We start from the raw sequence: 19,676 nt of genomic DNA, 5'->3' as shown, positions 1-19,676 counted from the left end.
ATCCCGGCAGCCCCGCTTCCCATCCAGCTCCCTGCCTGTGGCCTGGGAAAGCAGTCAAGGACGGCCCAAAGCCTTGGGACCCTGTACCTGCGTGGGAGACCTGGAAAAGTCTACAGGCTCCTGGCTTCAGATTGGCTGAGCTCTGGCCATTGCGACCACTTGGGGAGTGAATCATCGGATGGAAGATCTTCCTCTCTGTCTCTCCTCTCTGTATCTTTGACTTTACAATAAAAATAAATAAATCTTTAAAAAAACTGGAGAGGACGGAAATTGGGGAGGGGAAAGAGAAACCCCAGTTCCTATTATACTGCATCATAAAACAATAAAAAAACCCAACAACTTCATATTAAACTTTTTATTAAAACTGAGTCTTTGCAACATGTTTAAAATGTCATGTTCCACAGTCAAGTCTTTAAGGAAAAATTGTTCTGTATGCAATTATTGGCACACAACTTTAAGAACATAATTAAAACTAAAAGTAATCTCTCCATACAGATATGTATCTATAAAGACAGATATACAGATCTCCAAATTCATGTCAGTGACCTGGAATACCTGAGTTTTCAAGGTCTTGATTTCCCAGATAGCATGAAACTTTTTCCATTCGCTTTATAAAGCACACAGCTGATGCAGAAAAATAACTTTGGTTGATAGATGCTGTCCCCAAAGATCAAACCGAAGTCCTCAATAAGGTTAAGGTTTATCTTCAGAGTTTTCTTCTAATTGGAGGTCAGTCTGTGATGTAAGGAATGACTCCCATGTAGCAAGGCACTGGTAATGGAAACACACCATGGGGGGAGATGGTTCACTTTCAGTCAGTGGTAAGAGGATTGATAAATCATGACTCATCTGTTTCCATACTAATCTGCCTTCCTGCCTCATATCATTTTATCAGAATCCTTTTTATTTTCTACACATTTCAATTGTTAATTAGGGATTCGATTAATAAAGTGAAAACTCAATTAAAGATAAAAAGATTAGCATGGGGTAGTTGACTAAAATAACCCATTGTTAAACCACTGTCAAGACTGACCACAGAATTCTGTTATAGAAAAAAAAAAATGCTGGACTATCTGTGTCTGCTGAGGCAGTTTAGAGGCATCAAGAGTAATGTTGACACAAGCATGTACCAGCTTTGAATGCCACTCCATCAAGCTTGAGTTTGGAAAAAGTGATAAACTATTATTAGCTATTGATTATAATTTTCTCAGCTATGAATTTTACTAATGATAATACTTACTACTAGTGCAATTGTGAAAGTTAAATGTATATAATCTATATAAATCTCTATACAGAATGCCTAACACAATGTAAGTGCTCGAAAATGAGCAAATATGACTGTCAGTCATGACATCAGTGGTTACCATGATCATTAACATGCTAATATACTTTGCTGCTTAGATAAGAAAACCAAAAACTGTCTAATGCACCAATAGGAGCTATAACATGAAGTATTACAGAAGCTTATTAATCCAAATAAAGCAGAAAGAGGAAAAAAGGGAACCATGAATACATTACAAGGAAACTAATGTCAAAATAATAAACATAGACCAGTGATATCAATTAGCATTATAGATGCCTGAATCCCCAACTTCCTGGTAAGAGCTGTAGACTACCCACTGAAAAAAATATAGAATCCATTAAATTCTAATTTTTTATAAACACCTGAGAAATAAGAATAAAAGATTAAAATTGATATATCATGCAACTCATGCCAACAGCAGAGGAAGAATGGCTAGGCTAACCTCTGACAAAGCAGATTTCAGAGCAAAGATAAAGATGGTCATATCAAAATGATAAGAGCCAAGTCATCGAGAGTACACGATTTAAAATATTCACAATGAGAAACCTTAAAACTATATGAAAAGGGCCCGGCGCCGTGGCCTAGCGGCTAAAGTCCTCGCCTTGAAAGCCCCGGGATCCCATATGGGCGCCGGTTCTAATCCCGGCAACTCCACTTCCCATCCAGCTCCCTGCTTGTGGCCTGGGAAAGCAGTTGAGGACGGCCCAAGGCATTGGGACACTGCACCCACATAGGAGACCCTGAAGATGCTCCTGGCTCCTGGTTTCAGATTGGCTCAACTCTGGCCACGGTGGCCATTTAAGGAGTGAATCATCATTTAGAAGATCTTCCTCTCTGCCTCTCTTTTTTACAATAAAATAAATCTTAAAAACCAAAAAAAACTTCATATGATCTGAATCTTTTTAAACTTGTGGACACTAGGCTAATGGCCCAGAATGTGGTCTATTTTGGTAAACTTTGTATTTGCACATGAAAGAAAATTTATATTTTGCTTTTGTCTATGCATATCAGTTAGGCAGTTGATAGTATATTTCCTGTGTACATATTCCATCAACATGATTATCAAAATCAGATAAAATTGTGGATGTTTTTTCACATAGTTTTTTTTTAAAGATTTATTCATTTTATTACAGCCAGATATACACAGAAGAGGAGAGACAGAGAGGAAGATCTTTCGTCCGATGATTCACTCCCCAAGTGAGCCGCAACGGGCCGATGCGCGCCAATCCAATGCCGGGAACCTGAAACCTCTTCCTGGTCTCCCACGCGGGCGCAGTGTCCCAATGCCTTGGGCCGTCCTCAACTGCTTTCCCAGGCCACAAGCAGGGAGCTGGAAGGCAAGTGGGGCTGCCGGGATTAGAACTGGCACCCATATGGGATCCCTGTCTGTGCAAGGCGAGGACTTTAGCTACTAGGCTACTGCTCTGGGCTCTGATGTGTGTTTTTTGAACAAAAATCAACCACACTTAAAATAAGTACTAAAGGTAACCAAAAAGTTATAAAATTTAGAAAATCACATTGGGATAATCATAAATAATTTTCTTATCAAATATTAAATATAAATAATACTTAATATGTCAGAGAGAGAAAACATTGAACAATGAGAACAAAACTTCAGAATATGGAAATAATGCAGCATAACCGAAGGCTATTTATAAGTATCACTTTGTTTTTAGTAATTTCTAGCTTTATATTCAACAGCAAGATACTCTTATTTCAGGATATCTTATGACAAAAACTACATTTTCTGTACTACTCTTGGTAACCCACAAACCAAAAATATGTCCTATACTTACCAAGAATTACAGTAAGAAATCAAAACATTATTAACAGAGAACATCACTTAACTACAAAGGAAATTCTAAGAGAGGGAAGAAACAGTGACAATAAAACTAGAGAGCAAGTATCAAATAATTATAGCAAGACCTTACCTACAAATAATTATTTTAAATGAAAAGAATAAACGTTCCAAATTAAATGACAAAGAATGATTGAAGAGATTGAAAACAACTTCAAGTACAAACTGTTTTTAAAAGGAACTCACTTCACCTGACAGGCTTCTATGGACCTGGACACTGCACTCTCAGGTAGACGAGGGATCAGGTTCAGAGTAATCTACAGGAGGGAAACTGGATGGCATGTCTGGGTCAGGATAAGGCACCTGCCCACATAAGAGATCTGAGCCGGGCTAAACAGCATGGCCAATTGCTCACTGACACGTGCAAAAGCTAGGGCTGAGGAACATGCCTGGCTGCTCCAGACCTTAGTATCTGACTACAAGTGTCGGAGCAGAGGGCAGGCCTGTTAGGCTTAGCCACAGCACCACCAGAACAAAGAGAACTGGTTCTGGAGACAGATTCTGTAGGGGAATTTTGAGCTCACCTCTGGCACTACATTCACCCACCAGTTTGCATGGACAGTTTGGAGTGGTGACGGGCCGAGGCATGCTGCACCATGAAACTCACCTGACAGGAGCCAACCTGATATGCATAAGAGCTAGGAATGGAGGGAGGCAGGGCTGGGCAACGCAGCAACACTCAGTGGCACATGCAAAGACCAAGGCGGAAGGAGACCATGCCAAGCAGGCCACGCTGCACCTGCTAGCACATGTGAGATCCTGGCCCTGATAAGACAGCTTGGAGAACTCCCCTGCTATGCTGTAGTTTTCGCTGGGGAGCACAATAGCTTCAACTGGGGAAAGACTAGGCAATGCAAGACTGCACCACTCCTTAGCATGTGTGTAGACCAGATCTGGGCTTTGGGTAAACTGGGGCAGGCCTCAGCACCCACTGACACACAGGAAAGCCAGGACAAGGAGTGGGCTGTGCCCGGCTGGGCTAGGCTTAACTACCTGCCAGTGGGAAGTGACACTGCAGGTGGGCCATGCCAGGCTGTGTTGAAGCACCTGTCATTAGGTGCAAGATTTGGGGTGGGTAAATGGCCTGGTAGAAAAATCTCTGGGGAACCTCCTACTAGGCCACAGCTCATACTGGTGAGTACAAGAGCTGGGGCTGGAAGCAGGCCAGGCCAAATAAGGCTGCAGAATCCATTGCTATGTGTGTGGGCTGGGTTTGGGGATGGGTCAGACTGGACTAGGACTTGGGACCCGCTGACACTTGGGATTGCCAGAATGGGTGTAGGGCAGGCTGAGTTATAGCACCTCCTGACACATGTGAGAGTTGAGTCTGGGAATGGACCTGGTAGGGGAATTTGGGGAACTCCACTGCTAGGCTGCAGCTCCTGCTGGTGAGGGAAAGAGCCAGTGCTGGGGGCAGGCTGGCCTGGGCCAGTCCACAGCACACACTGGCATGACCAGGCCAGCTTGGGTTTGATTGCAACACCTGCCAGTTCATATAAAGGATAGGGGTGGGACAGGCTGCTGTACCCACTGGAAAGTGCTGGAACATAGTGCAAGTTGTGACCCGTTGGACCATAGTACCCTCTACCAAGTGCAAGAGCCGGGGCTGGGAAGAGGCCTGGAGGGGAAATTGGGAAATACTCCTCTGCTAGTTGGTAGTTCCCACTGGTGAGCACAAGAGCCAGGGCTTCTGGCAAACTGGGCTTGGCAAGAAGGCAGCACTTATAGGCATGTATGTGGGCTGGGTATGTGGCTGTGTCAGGCTGAACTAAACTGCATTACCTATGGTTGCGCCTGAGAGTAAAGGGTGCCTGCTTCATGGCTTGAGCTTTTGCCTCAGAATGCCACTTGGGGCAGATTCATGTCTGAGATGCTCTTCTTTTTTAAAATATTTAATATTTGTTCATTTTTATCTGAAAGGGAGGTTTTTTTTTTTTTTTTAACAGAAATAGGTGGACAGACCCAGAGAAATATCTACCATCCACTGTTTAATCCCCATATGACTGTAACAGCTGGAACTAAGATCTAAAGCTGGGAGCCTTGAGTTTCTTCCATATCTCCCATATGGGAGCAGGTTCTCAAGGATTTAGGCCATCCTTGCTGCTTTCCCAAGCTGTAACCAGAGAGCTGGAACGGGACTGAAACAACTAAGACAGAAACTGATGCCCATATGTGCCAGTGTCACAGGGCAGAGCACTGGGCAGCTATTCCATTGTACTCGACCAGGTTGTCTGCTTCTGATCCGGCTCCCTGCTAACAGCTTGGGAAAGCAGTGGGGAGTGGTCCAAGTGTTTGGGACCCTACACCCAGGCGGAAGACATGGAAAAAGCCCTTGGCTGCTGGCTTTGGATCAGCCCAGCTCTGGCCATTGTGGCTCTTTGAAGATTGAACCATCAGAATCATCAGAATCTCTCTCTCTCTCTCTCTCTCTCTCTCTCTCTCTCTGTCTCTCATTTCTCTCTCTCTTCCCTTTCTCTCTGTAAAATTACCTTTAAGATAAATTCAAAATACATTTTTAAAAATACAAAATAAAGTCTTCAACCAGATAGCAGAACTGAATCCAACAGAACATTAAAGATGTTGTACTAGCATTAGGTTAGGTTAGATTTATCGCCGTGTGTGTGTGTGTGTGTGTGTGTATGTATGTGACTGTGTATGTATAATTAAACTTTAGCCAAATCAACATCTGTCCAGTAAAAACTATAAACACCGATGAAAGAAACTGAATACAACATAAAGAAGCAGGACATCCATATTCACAAAATGGAGAAATCAATATGATTAAAATGCCCTTACTATCAAAAGCAATCTACAGATTTAGAGTAGTATCTACCAAAAGAACAATGGCATTTTCCATATAATTAGAATACACATTACTAAAATTTGATTAAAAACTCTGCACAGCTAAAGCTGTCTTGAATAAAAAGCACAAAGTACGAGGCATGACAGGATCTTCTTTTGAAATATATTAAAATGCTATAGTGGTTTTTTTTTTAAAGAGCATGGTACTGTGGAACATAACAGAAATTTTAGAAGTTAACTCATACTCAAGTCAACTGGTCTTTAGCAAAGGTGTTAAGAATATTCATTGGCAAAAGGATAGCTTTTCAATCAATAATGCTGGGAAATTGGATATCAGCATGCAGAAAAATTGAATTAAGCACTACTTTCCCACACCACCTCTTGTCTGGTACAAAAACCAAATCAACATGACTGAAGTTCTAATGAAGGACTTGAATGACGTTTCAAACCTATCAGGAGAAAGCACTGGAGAGATGCTTCAGGACAGTGGAATGACAATTGATAAGACAATAAGACAAGCAGTACATTATCTAATTCATATATGGAGACTAAAAACTGATTTCCTAAGAAATTAAGTGTAGAGTTGTTTTTCTTAATCTAGGGAGAGCAGGACAGAGATTGGAAGAGGGAAAGGTTGATTGAAGATACTGTTGTCAACAAGAATATCCTCAGAAAATTAAGGGCAGAAAGAAATTCCAGAACCTTAGGAAAAAATTCACAATAAACATGTAACTAAAACTATATTCAGATATGCAATAAGTTTTAGCTATTGGTATTTTACACTTTTGTAATGCTAATGGAGAAATGAAATTAAAAACAGCTCTAAAAGTACCTACGAATCTTCAACACATTTCATGAGAAAAAGTTAAACATAAATTTAAAAACTTTAAACAATTACATCCACAAAATTTATGAATCAAAGCAAATTAATAACTCAGTCACGTGAGCTAATAAAAAGCAGAACCATAACAATACATTTGAGGAGAGATCTCCATCTCCCTCCCAAATTTTCTTTCAATAGAAACCTCTGGTCTTTGCAAACACATACACAATCTGGGACCTGTTTACCCTGAAGGAAAGTCAACAGCCCATCAGCTCAAACAAGATGTAGCTCTTTTACAACTCAGCCAAAATATCCTTTAAATAAACTTCAGAATGCTCTAAAGGTGAAGATCAAGATGAAACTGTGTGCTGTCTGCTCTATTTTTAATTCCTGTCAACTAAATGATCCAAATTGTTCCAAAACATGCATTACTACTCAAGTGAACAAACTTGAATCATTGTTATATTATGCTTTAACTAGGCTAGTTTAGTAAGTAGCCATCCATGGTAATAGTTTTGTGAATTAACATGCTCATTTCTAAAATAAGTACTGCAAGGCAGCGTGAAATAAGAACAGGAAAGATGGCTATTTAACTATTTCTAAACAATATTCTATTGCAGAGGGAGAAAAAGATATCTATGTATTTTACAATATAAAATTATATAGACTAATTGTCACAGAATAACAGAAATACTGTAATAGCTTATACAGATTAATATAAATACTTAGCCTGGCAAATATATTATATATATTAATATGAAGACGTAACTAAAATTGTGTGGTTAAGTAGTTGTCTGTATATATCACCTTTAAATTGCATAATGATCTTTATGTTATTATACAAATGAGAAAGCTGAGGATGAAATTACCTCTGCACTTTTATGATATCACAAATCTCACAAGTGGTATAGCAAAGATTTGTTAATGAACAAATTGAAAATAAACAATCTCTTGAATTACCACCAGAATATGTTGCATGAAACCCTGGATCATCAGGGTGGCAAGTCTATATTTTACAAAGTGCAACGCAAACAATTTTAGAAGGGGAATTATATAAGAAAGTACTTGATTATCTATTACTTGATTAGGGGCCCTTGAGGGCCTTTAAACCAAGTTGCATAGACAAAACTGAACAGTATATACAAAAGGAAACTGATACCCTATATACCTCTTGGATATATAGATTTTGTATAGATTTCCAGGAGCCCATATTTATATAAGTCCTTTGAAAACACTGACTTAATGCTTGTCAGGCATATACCAAGTGCTCATAAATGCATATGACCATAAAGAGGGAACACACTGAACAATTGGTGCCAAAATCTTGGTGATTATAGACAAACACATATTTCTATCTGAACATTAACTAACTGACATTCTGATTTCAGGTTTTGTCCTAAACTCTCCACTCAGGGTGCTATCCTTAAACCACTTCAGGTCTAAAAGCAAACATAATGCAAACATAACAATTTTTATAAAACTCCTCTAACACTCCTTAAGTTTTATTACTTGTTCATGTTTTCTTTTGAACATGGAAATAGTAAAACTACAGAAATGCACTGCTCAAGACTGGCATTGTGGTATAATGGGTAAAGGGACCAACAATGCCAGCATATGGGTGCCAGTTTGAGACCCAGCTCTCTGCTCATACAACCAGGAAAATAGTGAAAGATGGCCCAAGTGTTTGGGTCCTTGCACCTACACATAAGACCCAAAAGCAGCTTTTGGTGAGCGAACCAGAGAAAACAGAGCTTATCCTCTCTCCTTTTTTCTCCCACTCTCTCTCTCCCCAACGCTTTCTCTGTACAACTCTTAGTAAATGAATAAATCTTTATAAAAAAAGATAAAGAAATGTACTGTTTATCCAACATAAACAATTTAGTGAGCTCAGTGTGTTCTAAGTCACAATAGCCAGAATATATGAAGAATTGTTAAAGCAATAAAAATGTATCCAAGCCTACTGTAAAACTTACGCATAAATGTGTATTTTTAAAATGCCATTTCCATTTGATATTTGACTTTGAATTGTTATTACATTAATATTGGCCAAGAGGTGGGGAATCAGAGAGTAAGTTTATCACGTATCTTTGGCTACTGAGAATCCAGTGCCTGCTTTCCCTCAAGCGACTGAAGTTTGCAATCCAAGGCCAACTACTGCAGTTTCCTTTCTGAGGACCGAAGTATAAGAAAGGGAGCCATCACAGCTAGGAGGGTGGGACAGCTCTGTCACAATCAGACCCAAAGGATGAAGATCTTTGGTTCTCATACACTTTTTAAAACCCTTACAAAATGCACAAAGATCCAATATTTGGAAAGTTTAATTTTAATGCCTAAACATTCAGCACTGAACTTTACACCCTTTACTACATTCCAAAGGTGGTGATGATTTTTTGTGACTGGTGGAGTCAATTGCAAGTGTCTCCTCAGTTCTTTGCTCTGCTGTGCTTGACTGACAGATGCAGCAAACCTAAAAGCTTCCTGTGTCCCTAGTATTTGGTATTTATAGACACTTACCATTATAAATATTTTTTAAAGATAAGATTTATAGGATCAAACAGTGTGACTGGCAGGTTTGAGAGCTGTTTCTGGAATGCCTGCACTCCATACTCCGCAACTGGCACAAGACCCAAATGCTCTGTTTTCAACCCAGCTTCCTGCTAATGTGCACTTGGGGAGGCAGTAGGTGATGGCCAAGAGTTTGGTCTCTGTGACCCATGTGGGAGACTAGGATGGAGAGCCAGGTGTCTGGCTTTACCCTGGCCCAGTGCTGGCTGCTGAAGCCATTTAAAAATTAACAAGCAGAATGAAGATTTCTGTGCCCGTCTCCCATACACTCTATGTCTCCCTCTGTCTCATCTTTTCTTCCTCTGTATTTCAAGTAGATTAAAAAAAAAACTTCAAAGAGAATAAATGTCTTACTTTTAAAAATAAAAATAGAGGAGAAATACTTCAGTTTTCATTATAGTTGCTATTATCAATAGTAGCTTGCAGTTATGGAACACTTAGTTGGAGTTAGACCTTGAGTTACACGCTTTTCTTGTATTCATACATTTACTAAACATGAAACTTATTTTAAATATTGTTAATTTCACATAAACTTGAAGGGATAAAGGGATATGTTGGTTGAGACTCTTTGAAAGGTTTTTATAAGCATGAAAACTTAAACAGAATTCAGTTTGGTGATTTGTTGTGATTATTAAACTTTACTCTAGGACTTCTCTTTCTTTGTCATTTATTCTATCACATACATAAATACATTTGTATTTAATACCAAAATAAATATGTGAGGTAAGTGCTACAATTTTCAGCACTTTAAAGATGTATTTATCTGTCAGGCAAAGCAACAGGTAATGATATAGAGAAACAAAAGGAGATCTTCCTTCTGTTGGTTCACTTCCCAAATAACTACACAGCTGAGGCTAGTCTGCGCGAAAGGCGGGTAATTGGGCCTCCCATATGAGTGGTAGGAACCAGGTATTTGGGTCGTGTTCTGCTGCTTTCCAATTGCATTAACAGGGAACTGGATTGGAAGGAAAGCAGATGGAACTCAAACTGCTGACCATAAGGGGTGCATTGACAATCTGGGCCGCAATGCTGACCACTACTTTCAGCACATTATGAATACACATAACTGAGACTCACTGACATAAATTCAAGTCTTCAAAGTATTTCAACTCAAAGCCAAACCTACAGCTATTCAAAGCCAATGCTCTTAGCCATCATGTGAAAACACCAACAGAACATTTGGTATATCCACCAAAAACCAACTCAACAGCTGGCAGAAAAACTACTTTCATCGAAATTATTATGGGGGTCAAAACTAGTAAAATGGATTCTACGTATTTCCATTCTAATAAAATAAAACTGAATACATTAACAATGATATGTGTTTTTGTGGAATGCGATAAAATCCAAGATTTACTAGTTATTTGAAGCCCAGAAATTTCCATAGTAAGCCAAAAGTTATGTTGTTTCTAATTTTCCCAAGTAATGTAAAAGTGCTTTTAAGCGTATTTAGCACATATAAAACTAGAAGCAGAGTAACATTTTAGTCAATAAAAACTTTCAGAAGCTGTGCATTTTGAAATGTTGAAATGTAATAAAGTCAGAAGGAAATTAAATGTTGCCAGAGAAATACAACTAGCATGATTCTGCTACAGATCAAAAAGCTTATTAAATCTCACTTTTGGAAAAGTCCAAAATCAGCTTCTGAGAATGATTTGCCAATTTATAATTTGAAAACATTGATAAGCCCAAAATAATATTTACACATTATTTTTCTATACTTTGATTATCTTTTAAGAATGTAAGTGGTAAGTCTTCTCTTTTAAATGTCACAATAGTTAAGTGACTATCACACAGCTAAGATAAAAGGACTCATTAGCTGCAAACGCCATCTTGTGGTCCATTTTTTGATTATTCTTTGTTATTATGTAGCTTCTGACTCAGTATTTGATAATGAAAGAAGGAGGTTTAGACAAATTTATTCCATTTATCTTATTTTTGCACGTGGAGAAATTAGGATTTAAAATGAATAAGAAAATGTCAAAAAGTTTATGGAAAACATAATGAAAAAGTAACTTAATCTAGGCGCAATTTTTCAAAAAGCCACCCCTACTTTTTCATAACTGCATTTTAGGCAAGTCTTTTCAAAACCCCTCTTATACTGTAAATCTCTGTAGGAGGAATATAAAAACATTTAAATAACCATCCTTTCAACTTACTTCTCTACATTACAATATTGATTTTGTGTTAAAACAAGCCAATTACATGAGGTATGCACATTTTAATTTTGACATCTCAAACATGAAATTTACCTATTTTGTTACTAATACACTGAAAGTATAACAAGCAATAATAAAGAGCACATTACCTTTTAACTTTGCATTATTAGGGAAATTATTAAAGTAAAACTAAGATGCTTAAGTACAAATGTCTTGCATATATGCTCAAATTTCTTCCTGAAATTCGCTGGGTGTGATTGGAAGGGCATAGTGGGAGGCTGCAATTTCAGCATGTCTGTTTGATGGAGCAGCCATGGGGTACACAGAGGTTACAGATATTGCGGTTAGATAGTAAAAGCACTTCGATGTGCAACTTTTTCTCATTAACAAACTCATCTCATTCTTAAAATTCATTTCTTTGTTTTATTTTCAGCTAATCTTTTTTTTTTTTTTTTTAATAATCTTACTAGTTGATTAGGGAACAAAGTGTCAAGGGCTACAGGGTGAAAGTGGTTAATACCATTGTTTCCACACCAATATCATTTTACCCTGTATCTGGGGTCAGGGAAAAAAAACAAAGGGAAAAAAGCCCCACTAAACCTCCCACCCATCCCAGATCCCCAATGGGAGGCGTGCTCTGAGGGTCCTGCTCATACAGTTTTGATAGTTCATCAGTTCTGGATTGCTGCCAATCTCTCAGTTCCAATCGCAATGAATCCTATTCAGAATCCACTGGCTGACAGTCTCTTCATGGTTGAGGTTCTAAGATCAGCAGTTCAGTTGGAGGGTTCTCCAAAGAAACTTCATCTGAGATGATCCCAGGCCTGATTCTTGCACGAGTTTGCTAGTACAGAGTCCGACACCGTCCGTCACACCAATCACCTTATGCTCATGCTGGTCGTTGGGATTGCTGGGTTCGTTCTGTTTCCAGCCCTGTCTTCCTCGTGAACCAACGCGTGTTGTAGTCCAGTTCGATCCTGCCCACTTCATACTGAGTGAGTGTAGCTTAGAAGGGAAATAGTGGGCACCTCCTTCGGGGCTACCACTCTCATTGGACAGCACGAACACCAGGACAGGGGCAGGGGTGGCTGGACAGAAGGGCACCTGCCAGTAGGTGTGTGGGCTGGATAGTAGGTTGGTTGGGTTGAGCTGGGCCTCAATGCCCATCGACACGTGCGAGAGCTAAACAGGATGTGGGACAGACTTGACAAGCCTGCGGTGTGTACTGGCAAGCATGGGAACTAGGGTAGGGGGCAGAACTGGTGGGGGTAATGGGGAGTTGCCCCAACTAGGCTGCAGCTCCAAAATTCATTTCTTTGAAAGGCAGTTACACAGAGAAGGGGAAAGAGAAGACATACAGTATGTGAGAAAGAGGGGGAAGAGAAAGATAAGAAACGGGGTGGGAAGACTCTTCCACTCACAGGCCTGCTCCCTGTATGTTCCCAACAAGCGTGGATGGGCAAAGCCTGGACTAATATGAGTTCAGGATCTCTGAATTCCATTCCAGACTCCCACATTGCAGGGGGAACCCAGGTCCCTGAACTGTCATTTGCTGCCTTCCTGAACACATTAGCAGACAGTTTAATTAGAAATGGAAGTGAAATTTGAACTCAAGAACTCAGATATTGGACAAGGGTGAAAGGTATCACAAGTGACAGCTTAACAAACTGTGCCACAAAGCCTGTCCAAACTTGCCTTCTTTGTTCGAGATGTACTATCACGGAACGTAGGTATGCTTGTGTACATTGTCTATCTGTATTTTCATTTTGAAATGATTTCCTTTGTATTAACTAATTAATTTATTTGCAGAAAAAAATGTATCTAGTTCAGATAACAAGATGCACACATTATGCTATGGGATAACTGTCCATAACGAAGCTCAATGTCATGTGTATAGAAAATTGAGAAATAATTACAGAATACAGGGAACTACTGAAAATACTTCTAAATAGAAAGTAATTGTAAGAAAGCATGAGTCTAAAAAAAAACAAGAAAAACATGAGTTACATGAGACACAACAGAAGAAATCTACAATTGTGTGGTAACAAACTTGTGCCTACGGCTTTGAATCTATCATTCACAAAATAAACAATGACCCAATCAAATATAAAAAGAAAATTCTATTGATGGCAAATATCCAGTTTTAAGGTTTCTTTACAGCAAAAATAAAAAATTCACTTAATTCTATTATTAAGAATACACATTATTCTATTATATAATTTATATTACTTTTCAGTAAGCTTTTGAATGAGAAAGGACATTATTTTCAGGGCAAGAGATCAATATATTCAAAAGACAGGAAGAACTTAAGAGGAGTGTTTTTCCAACCATCTATGGCAAAGAACAATTATTTTTAATTTCATCAGATAAAGACCACTAAGTAGTTCTACTAAATGCAAGTAGATTGCAAATTACACAAAAAATGAACAGTAATTGAATTGGTGTTTAGCCAGTAAGTCTACAATTCACCTGCCTAAATATAATGCTAATACAAAATTTAGATTATAGATTTATATAGATTATAGAATTATAGATTTAGAAGATTTTAACTTGTTTTCTCAATTTCTGAATTGAATCTAGGACAAAAAGGAACAAGCAACAGTCCACAGAGAAGGAGAATTACTTTAGAGATCAGCATAATTACTTAAGGATTCCAAAACTGTTTTGTATGAAACACTAATCCTCCAAGAAGAAACATTATCTGGCAAAGGAAATAAATTTTTCCTCAGATTCACAAATCATAAACACACACAATCTGAAAACTTCTTTTAAAAAAACCTGTTTAACCTGAACAATTATCTTGCACTTTTGTTTTTCAACCATAAGAATGCTTTAAAATGAAAGAAACACAGGGCTTGGCACATTGGCCTTGCAGTTAAAGTCCTTGCATTGCATGTGCCGGGATCCCATATGGGTGCCGGTTCTAATCCTGGTGGCCCTGCTTCCCATCCAGCTCCCTGCCTGTGGCCTGGGAAAGCAGTCGAGGACGGCCCAGAGCTTTGGGACCCTGCACCAATGTGGGAGACCCCGAGGAATATCTGGGCTCCTGGCTTCTGTTGTGGCCACTTGGTGAGTGAATCATTGGATGGAAGGTCTTCCTTTCTGCCTCTCCTCCTCTCTGTATATCTGCCTTTCCAATAAAAATAAATAAATCTTTAAAAATAAATACTTAAAATGAAAGGATTCAATATTGGTATGTGTGTCACTAAATATGTTTTTTTTTTTAAAAAAAGCAGATTCCAAAAACTCTGACAAGATGAAGATCTTACAAATGAAATAAAGTGACCTCTGAGATGAACACTATCATTTTCCATGGTGAACAACGCCATATTCAAAATAACAATTTGACTAAAGTTTCTAGTAGAGAAACCAATTGTACTCACCCACTACAACATGAAAGAAGGAGTTGTCAACAGCACAGAGAATAATGTGTAGCCTTTTATCTGCTATGGTAGGTAAACACTACTCCACATATGAGTGAAAAGTCGGATCACACTAGGTAGGTACCAGTTTAAAACATAATTGGTTACAAAAGAGCAGTCTTTCAAGGCAGTGCATTGAAATTTACTCTCCAGCGTTCACTGTCACCTAAACCTCACTGAGCTCCAGAATCTTATACGCCTGTCACATGATTTCCCTCTGTGTTTGCTAAAGGGTCTTTCAGTAAATGTACCATCACAGCGGCTTCTGTGAGTAAAGAAAGCTTGGACATGAGAAGTTAGAGATGAATGTTTGTTTCCTAAAGAGTTTCTCAGCAGCTTAAATATGCTAAGGTTCATGGTTGATTTTCTGTCACAGTAAACAGTATAATCTAGTTGGAAGGTGCTGAGCTATCAAGTTGCCATATTTATTAATAGCCAAAGTAGAAGCAACAGAAGCAAATTATGATGCAACAGACCATGGTCCTTACTACACGGTAGTTCTGGAGGCAAAAATCCTGCTAAGGGGCAACCTCTGACATCTATAATAGTCAATCCAAAACAGTCAATTTTAACATATCTTAAAGGCAGATTTTTCCCTCAGGTTATCCTTCAATCTTTGCTTCTTTACTTATGCAAAGCCCCTGTCCATCACACTGAGATTTCCTGGAGGCCGGGGTAGTTAGTCTCCAAATATACTCCCTCACCTCCACAACCAACCAATAATCAACAATCATAAGAGCTTCCATTGAGCCATCCTCAAGTATTCCATGATAATTTTCAATCCATGATCAATGAAGAGGCTTCTCATTAGGCAGTAGGATTAGAAAATATTAAAATCTTAAATACACACAAGGTTATTCCATATTTCCTTTGCTTCGTTCCTTTTTATGATTTACCTTTAGATTCCATCTGAAATAATAACCAATTTCTTTTTTTTAAATTATTTATTATTTAACTTCATTAATTACATTGTGTTATGTGACACAGTTACATAGATACTTGGGTTCTCCCCACCCCTCCCCAAACCCTCCCACCATGGTGGATTCCTCCACCTTGTTGCATAACCACAGCTCAAGTTCAGTTGAGATTCCCCCATTGCAAGCATATACCAAACATAGAGTCCAACATCTTATTGTCCAGTCAAGTTCAACGGCTTCTTAGGTATACCCTCTCTGGTCTGAAGACAGAGCCAGCAGAGTATCATCCCAGTCAATTGAAAGCTCCAACATACCATCAGCAAAAATTTACATCATTATAGAATTAATTGACATAGTAATGAGTAACCAATATGTTAAAGATAAAGGCGAGTTCCCAGTCACCTTCTGTGACCACCTCACCTATACTTCAATTTTAGTTTATACACAACATATAACATTCAAAACATAACATGTTATACATAACATCATATCATCTTAAATTAAGGCAAACATGTGGGAAATGAGCCAATCCCAAAAGGTTAAATGCCACATGTTTGCCTTAATAATAACCAATTTCTTACCAAGAGGGAATAGAAAGGATTTACATGGTTTGGTTGTTAAAAAAAATGGAGGACTAGCTTAATCATTCAATAATCAAAAGTGTTGGTCTTCATATTAGAAACACAAGGCAGAACCTCCTAGATATTCAAGAGTTCCATTTAATAGCATGACGAAAATGAAAAACTCATGTTTTGCCTTTGATAAACATCAAAATCACTTAGAGGATCCATAGATTAAAAAAACAGGATAAAAGTTATTAGCTTGATTAAATTTCTAAGCTGCTTAGTCTCTCAAGCTGGTACACTTGTTTTGAAGGAAATCTAGTCTTCAAATCTTCAAAGCATGATGTAGCTCTGACACCCTACTCAGAATCCCACAGACACAATCTTATTCTGTTCACAGAGCTGTTTTGGCAATATCAACGTGTCTATCTTCCTTCCAAAGTCCAGGAGTGCAGGTAAGGCTTTGGTAATTGTTAGGAGTCATGTTTAAGCAATCTGACAAGGAGTCTATAAAGACCTTTCCTAGATAATTCTAGATTGCTTTTAGGGGGAAAAAAGTAATTTAACTTAAAGAGGTATCTTTTAATTCAGATTAATCCTGAGACATAGCCAGTAAAAAAACAAATCCAATGATTCAATATAGGTCAATATGGATCTTTCAACACAATTTTTAAGAAAATTCAGAACACCACCTGTTCTGCCTTAGGCTCAAAACAATCCTAACCAACTGTCTGGGCAAATCTACCACTTGCATCCTGTTCTCTCCAAAATTGGCAGCTATGGCTTATGTGTGGCATGCATCAGAACTTACAGAGGAAATTAACTACTTTAGAATTCTCAATGACTCTCTCTGGAACCAGTTGCTTTAATATACCTAGAAAGAATTTGACTTGTATTTCTTCTGGGTAAGTGAAGGGCTATCAGCCATTCCCTAATGGACTTCAACGACTGTTTCATGAGCACTGCTTTAAGACTGGTGAGGAAAGAGCTTATACAACACTCATTGGAATAACACATCCAGATTATATGATGTGGAAGCTGAACATCCTCCAAAAGTTCGTGTTAATCGTTTGGTCTCTGAGGTGGTGCTATTGAGAAGTGCTGAAAATTTTAGGAAGTGATGTGCAGTGTAATTTGTAATATGCGCTTGCAAGGCAGTTGTTGTGAAAGGTTGTAGGAAGTGACGTGCAGTGTAATTTGTAATATGCGTTTGCAAGGCAGTTCTTGTGAAAGGTTGTCACAAAAGCCTATGTCAAGCCCTATACGCCCAGTCTCTTGCTCTCGCTCAGTGTCCTGGCTCCACATACAACCCTTCTTCAGTCCAAGCTTCATCTTCTGCAGTGGGGTCCTTGTTAAAGCCAAGGTCTTTGTTCATTCTCTGAGCTCCCAAAACTATGAGTTAAATAAAGCACCATTTATTCCCTAAGCCATCCCAGACATTTGCTAACAATGAAGAAAACAGACCAGACTTCTCTTTCATTGGAAATGAAGAGTTTTGGTCTTATTATCCCTAAATATGCTGGATTTGGAGGTAGGCATGCTGGCACGACTGGTTAAGATGCCACCTGGGACACTGTTGTCCCACACTGGAGCACAGTTCAAGTACAAGCTGCGTCGTTGTTTCATTTCCTATCCAGGTTTTTGCTAATGTGTCTGGGAATGCAGCAGAAGACGGTCCAAACACTTGGATTCATGACATGTATGTGGGAGACCATGATGGAGTTCTGGGTTCATGGTTTCCACTGGCCTAAATCTGGCTGTTGCAACCATTCGGGGAGTGACCAATGAACACAGCACTCTCTCCCACTCTCTATTTCAAATATATTAGTATTAAGAAGATATCCTGGATTTCAGCTATTTCCTGTTTGTATTTGTCTAATCTTTTCAATTTACACTTTCATTTTTCTTGATGGAGAAAAGAGGAGTAAAAGAAAAATGAGGTAGCTTTGTTTTCTCAAATTCCATTACTTAGTTTTCATTAGAAAATTATTTTACTATAGCTTGGTTTTCTTTGAGGATCTATCTAATTTTATTGAAAAGGCAGATCAGATTTGTGGAGAAAAGGGCAGACAGAGTGAAAAGTCTATTCCCTGGTTCATTTCACAAATGGCCATGATGACTGGAGCTGAGTCGATCCGAAGCCAGGAGCCAGGAGCTTCTTCCAAGTCTCCAATATGCATGCAGGGTCCCAAGACTTTGGGTCATCCTTTACTGCTCTCCCATGCCATAACCAGTAAGTATGATGGCAAGTAGAGCAGCCGGGACATGGACGAGTACCCATATGCAATCTTGGCACTTGCAAGGTTAGGATTCAGGCACTAAGCAATTGAAATGGGCCCTAGTATAGCTTCCTAATTCTTAGATTTCTTACTCCCCAAAAAGCTACTCACATTTCCTGTCATTTAATTCTGACAGTGTTCAGAAGTTGTTCACATTTTTCTTCCCAATAATGCTACTTCTTCCAGAACTGTGCCCTTTTTACACTTCCTTACTTTCTATTTCCAGCATTCACTGCATCGTCCATTTTCATCACTGCTTCCATTGTATGTTGAGCAAAGTGCAATAATACCTGAATCTTTACCCATTTCACTGACTTCCTCTTTAGAATCGCTCATTTTTCCTAAGCCATATTCTTTCAGAGCCTCTGACTCTGAAACAGCTAGATTTTCTGGAATTTGAAGCTCCTTTACTGAATTTTAAGAACTATGAGTGAGGATTGCCTGATGTTCTTTCCTGAACTACCTCCAAAATTTGTCCCTACATTTCTGGCATGTTACCATAAAAATTCTTCGCTAGAATTAAGTCTAGGAAAATGATTCTCTTCATTTCGCCTTTCAGTTCATACACGTAAGCACAGCGTCAATTTTTCTTATGTTCAGCTTTAAAAGACTGTAATTTTTGTCCTGAGCGTTCTACTCAAGTGGTTTTCATAGCTCTGAAATACCCTGATACTCCACATGGGGGATCCTGGGATGACATTGGGTGGCTGTTTCCCACCACTGGGCACTGAGGCAATTGGGAGGCTGGCTGCAGCTTTTCCCCTTATCTCACTCCTTTCCCCAGACACAGGAAGAAGAAAAAGAAAATGGAGAAACTGGTCTCACCCACTTTCTCCTACTCCTCAAACCTTCCCACCTTAATCAACAATGTAAACATGATCAAAAACAAAAATAAAATAAGATGGAATTTCTGGGGCCAGTCTGTGTTGTATACTGTTACACAACTGCCAGTGATTCCAGTGTTCCACATAGGTGCAAGTTTGTG

The 19,676-nt window shown here is 38.9% G+C and overlaps 1 protein-coding gene across 1 annotated transcript in view; it reads right to left on the bottom strand.

Moving 5' to 3' along the window:
* Positions 1–340: 340 nt before the first annotated feature.
* SNX7 (sorting nexin 7) overlaps positions 341–19,676 on the bottom strand; it is a 100,747-nt gene continuing 81,411 nt past the window's right edge. The window contains exon 9 of the mRNA XM_004582020.3: positions 341–771. Coding sequence (XP_004582077.2) covers positions 694–771 — 78 coding nt within the window. The 3' untranslated portion in view covers positions 341–693. The remainder of the gene's footprint in view (positions 772–19,676) is intronic.

The sequence above is a fragment of the Ochotona princeps genome, chromosome 2, assembly GCF_030435755.1.
Source record: "Ochotona princeps isolate mOchPri1 chromosome 2, mOchPri1.hap1, whole genome shotgun sequence".
NCBI classification, from domain to species: domain Eukaryota; kingdom Metazoa; phylum Chordata; class Mammalia; order Lagomorpha; family Ochotonidae; genus Ochotona; species Ochotona princeps.
This window is presented reverse-complemented; position numbering and strand designations above follow the sequence as displayed.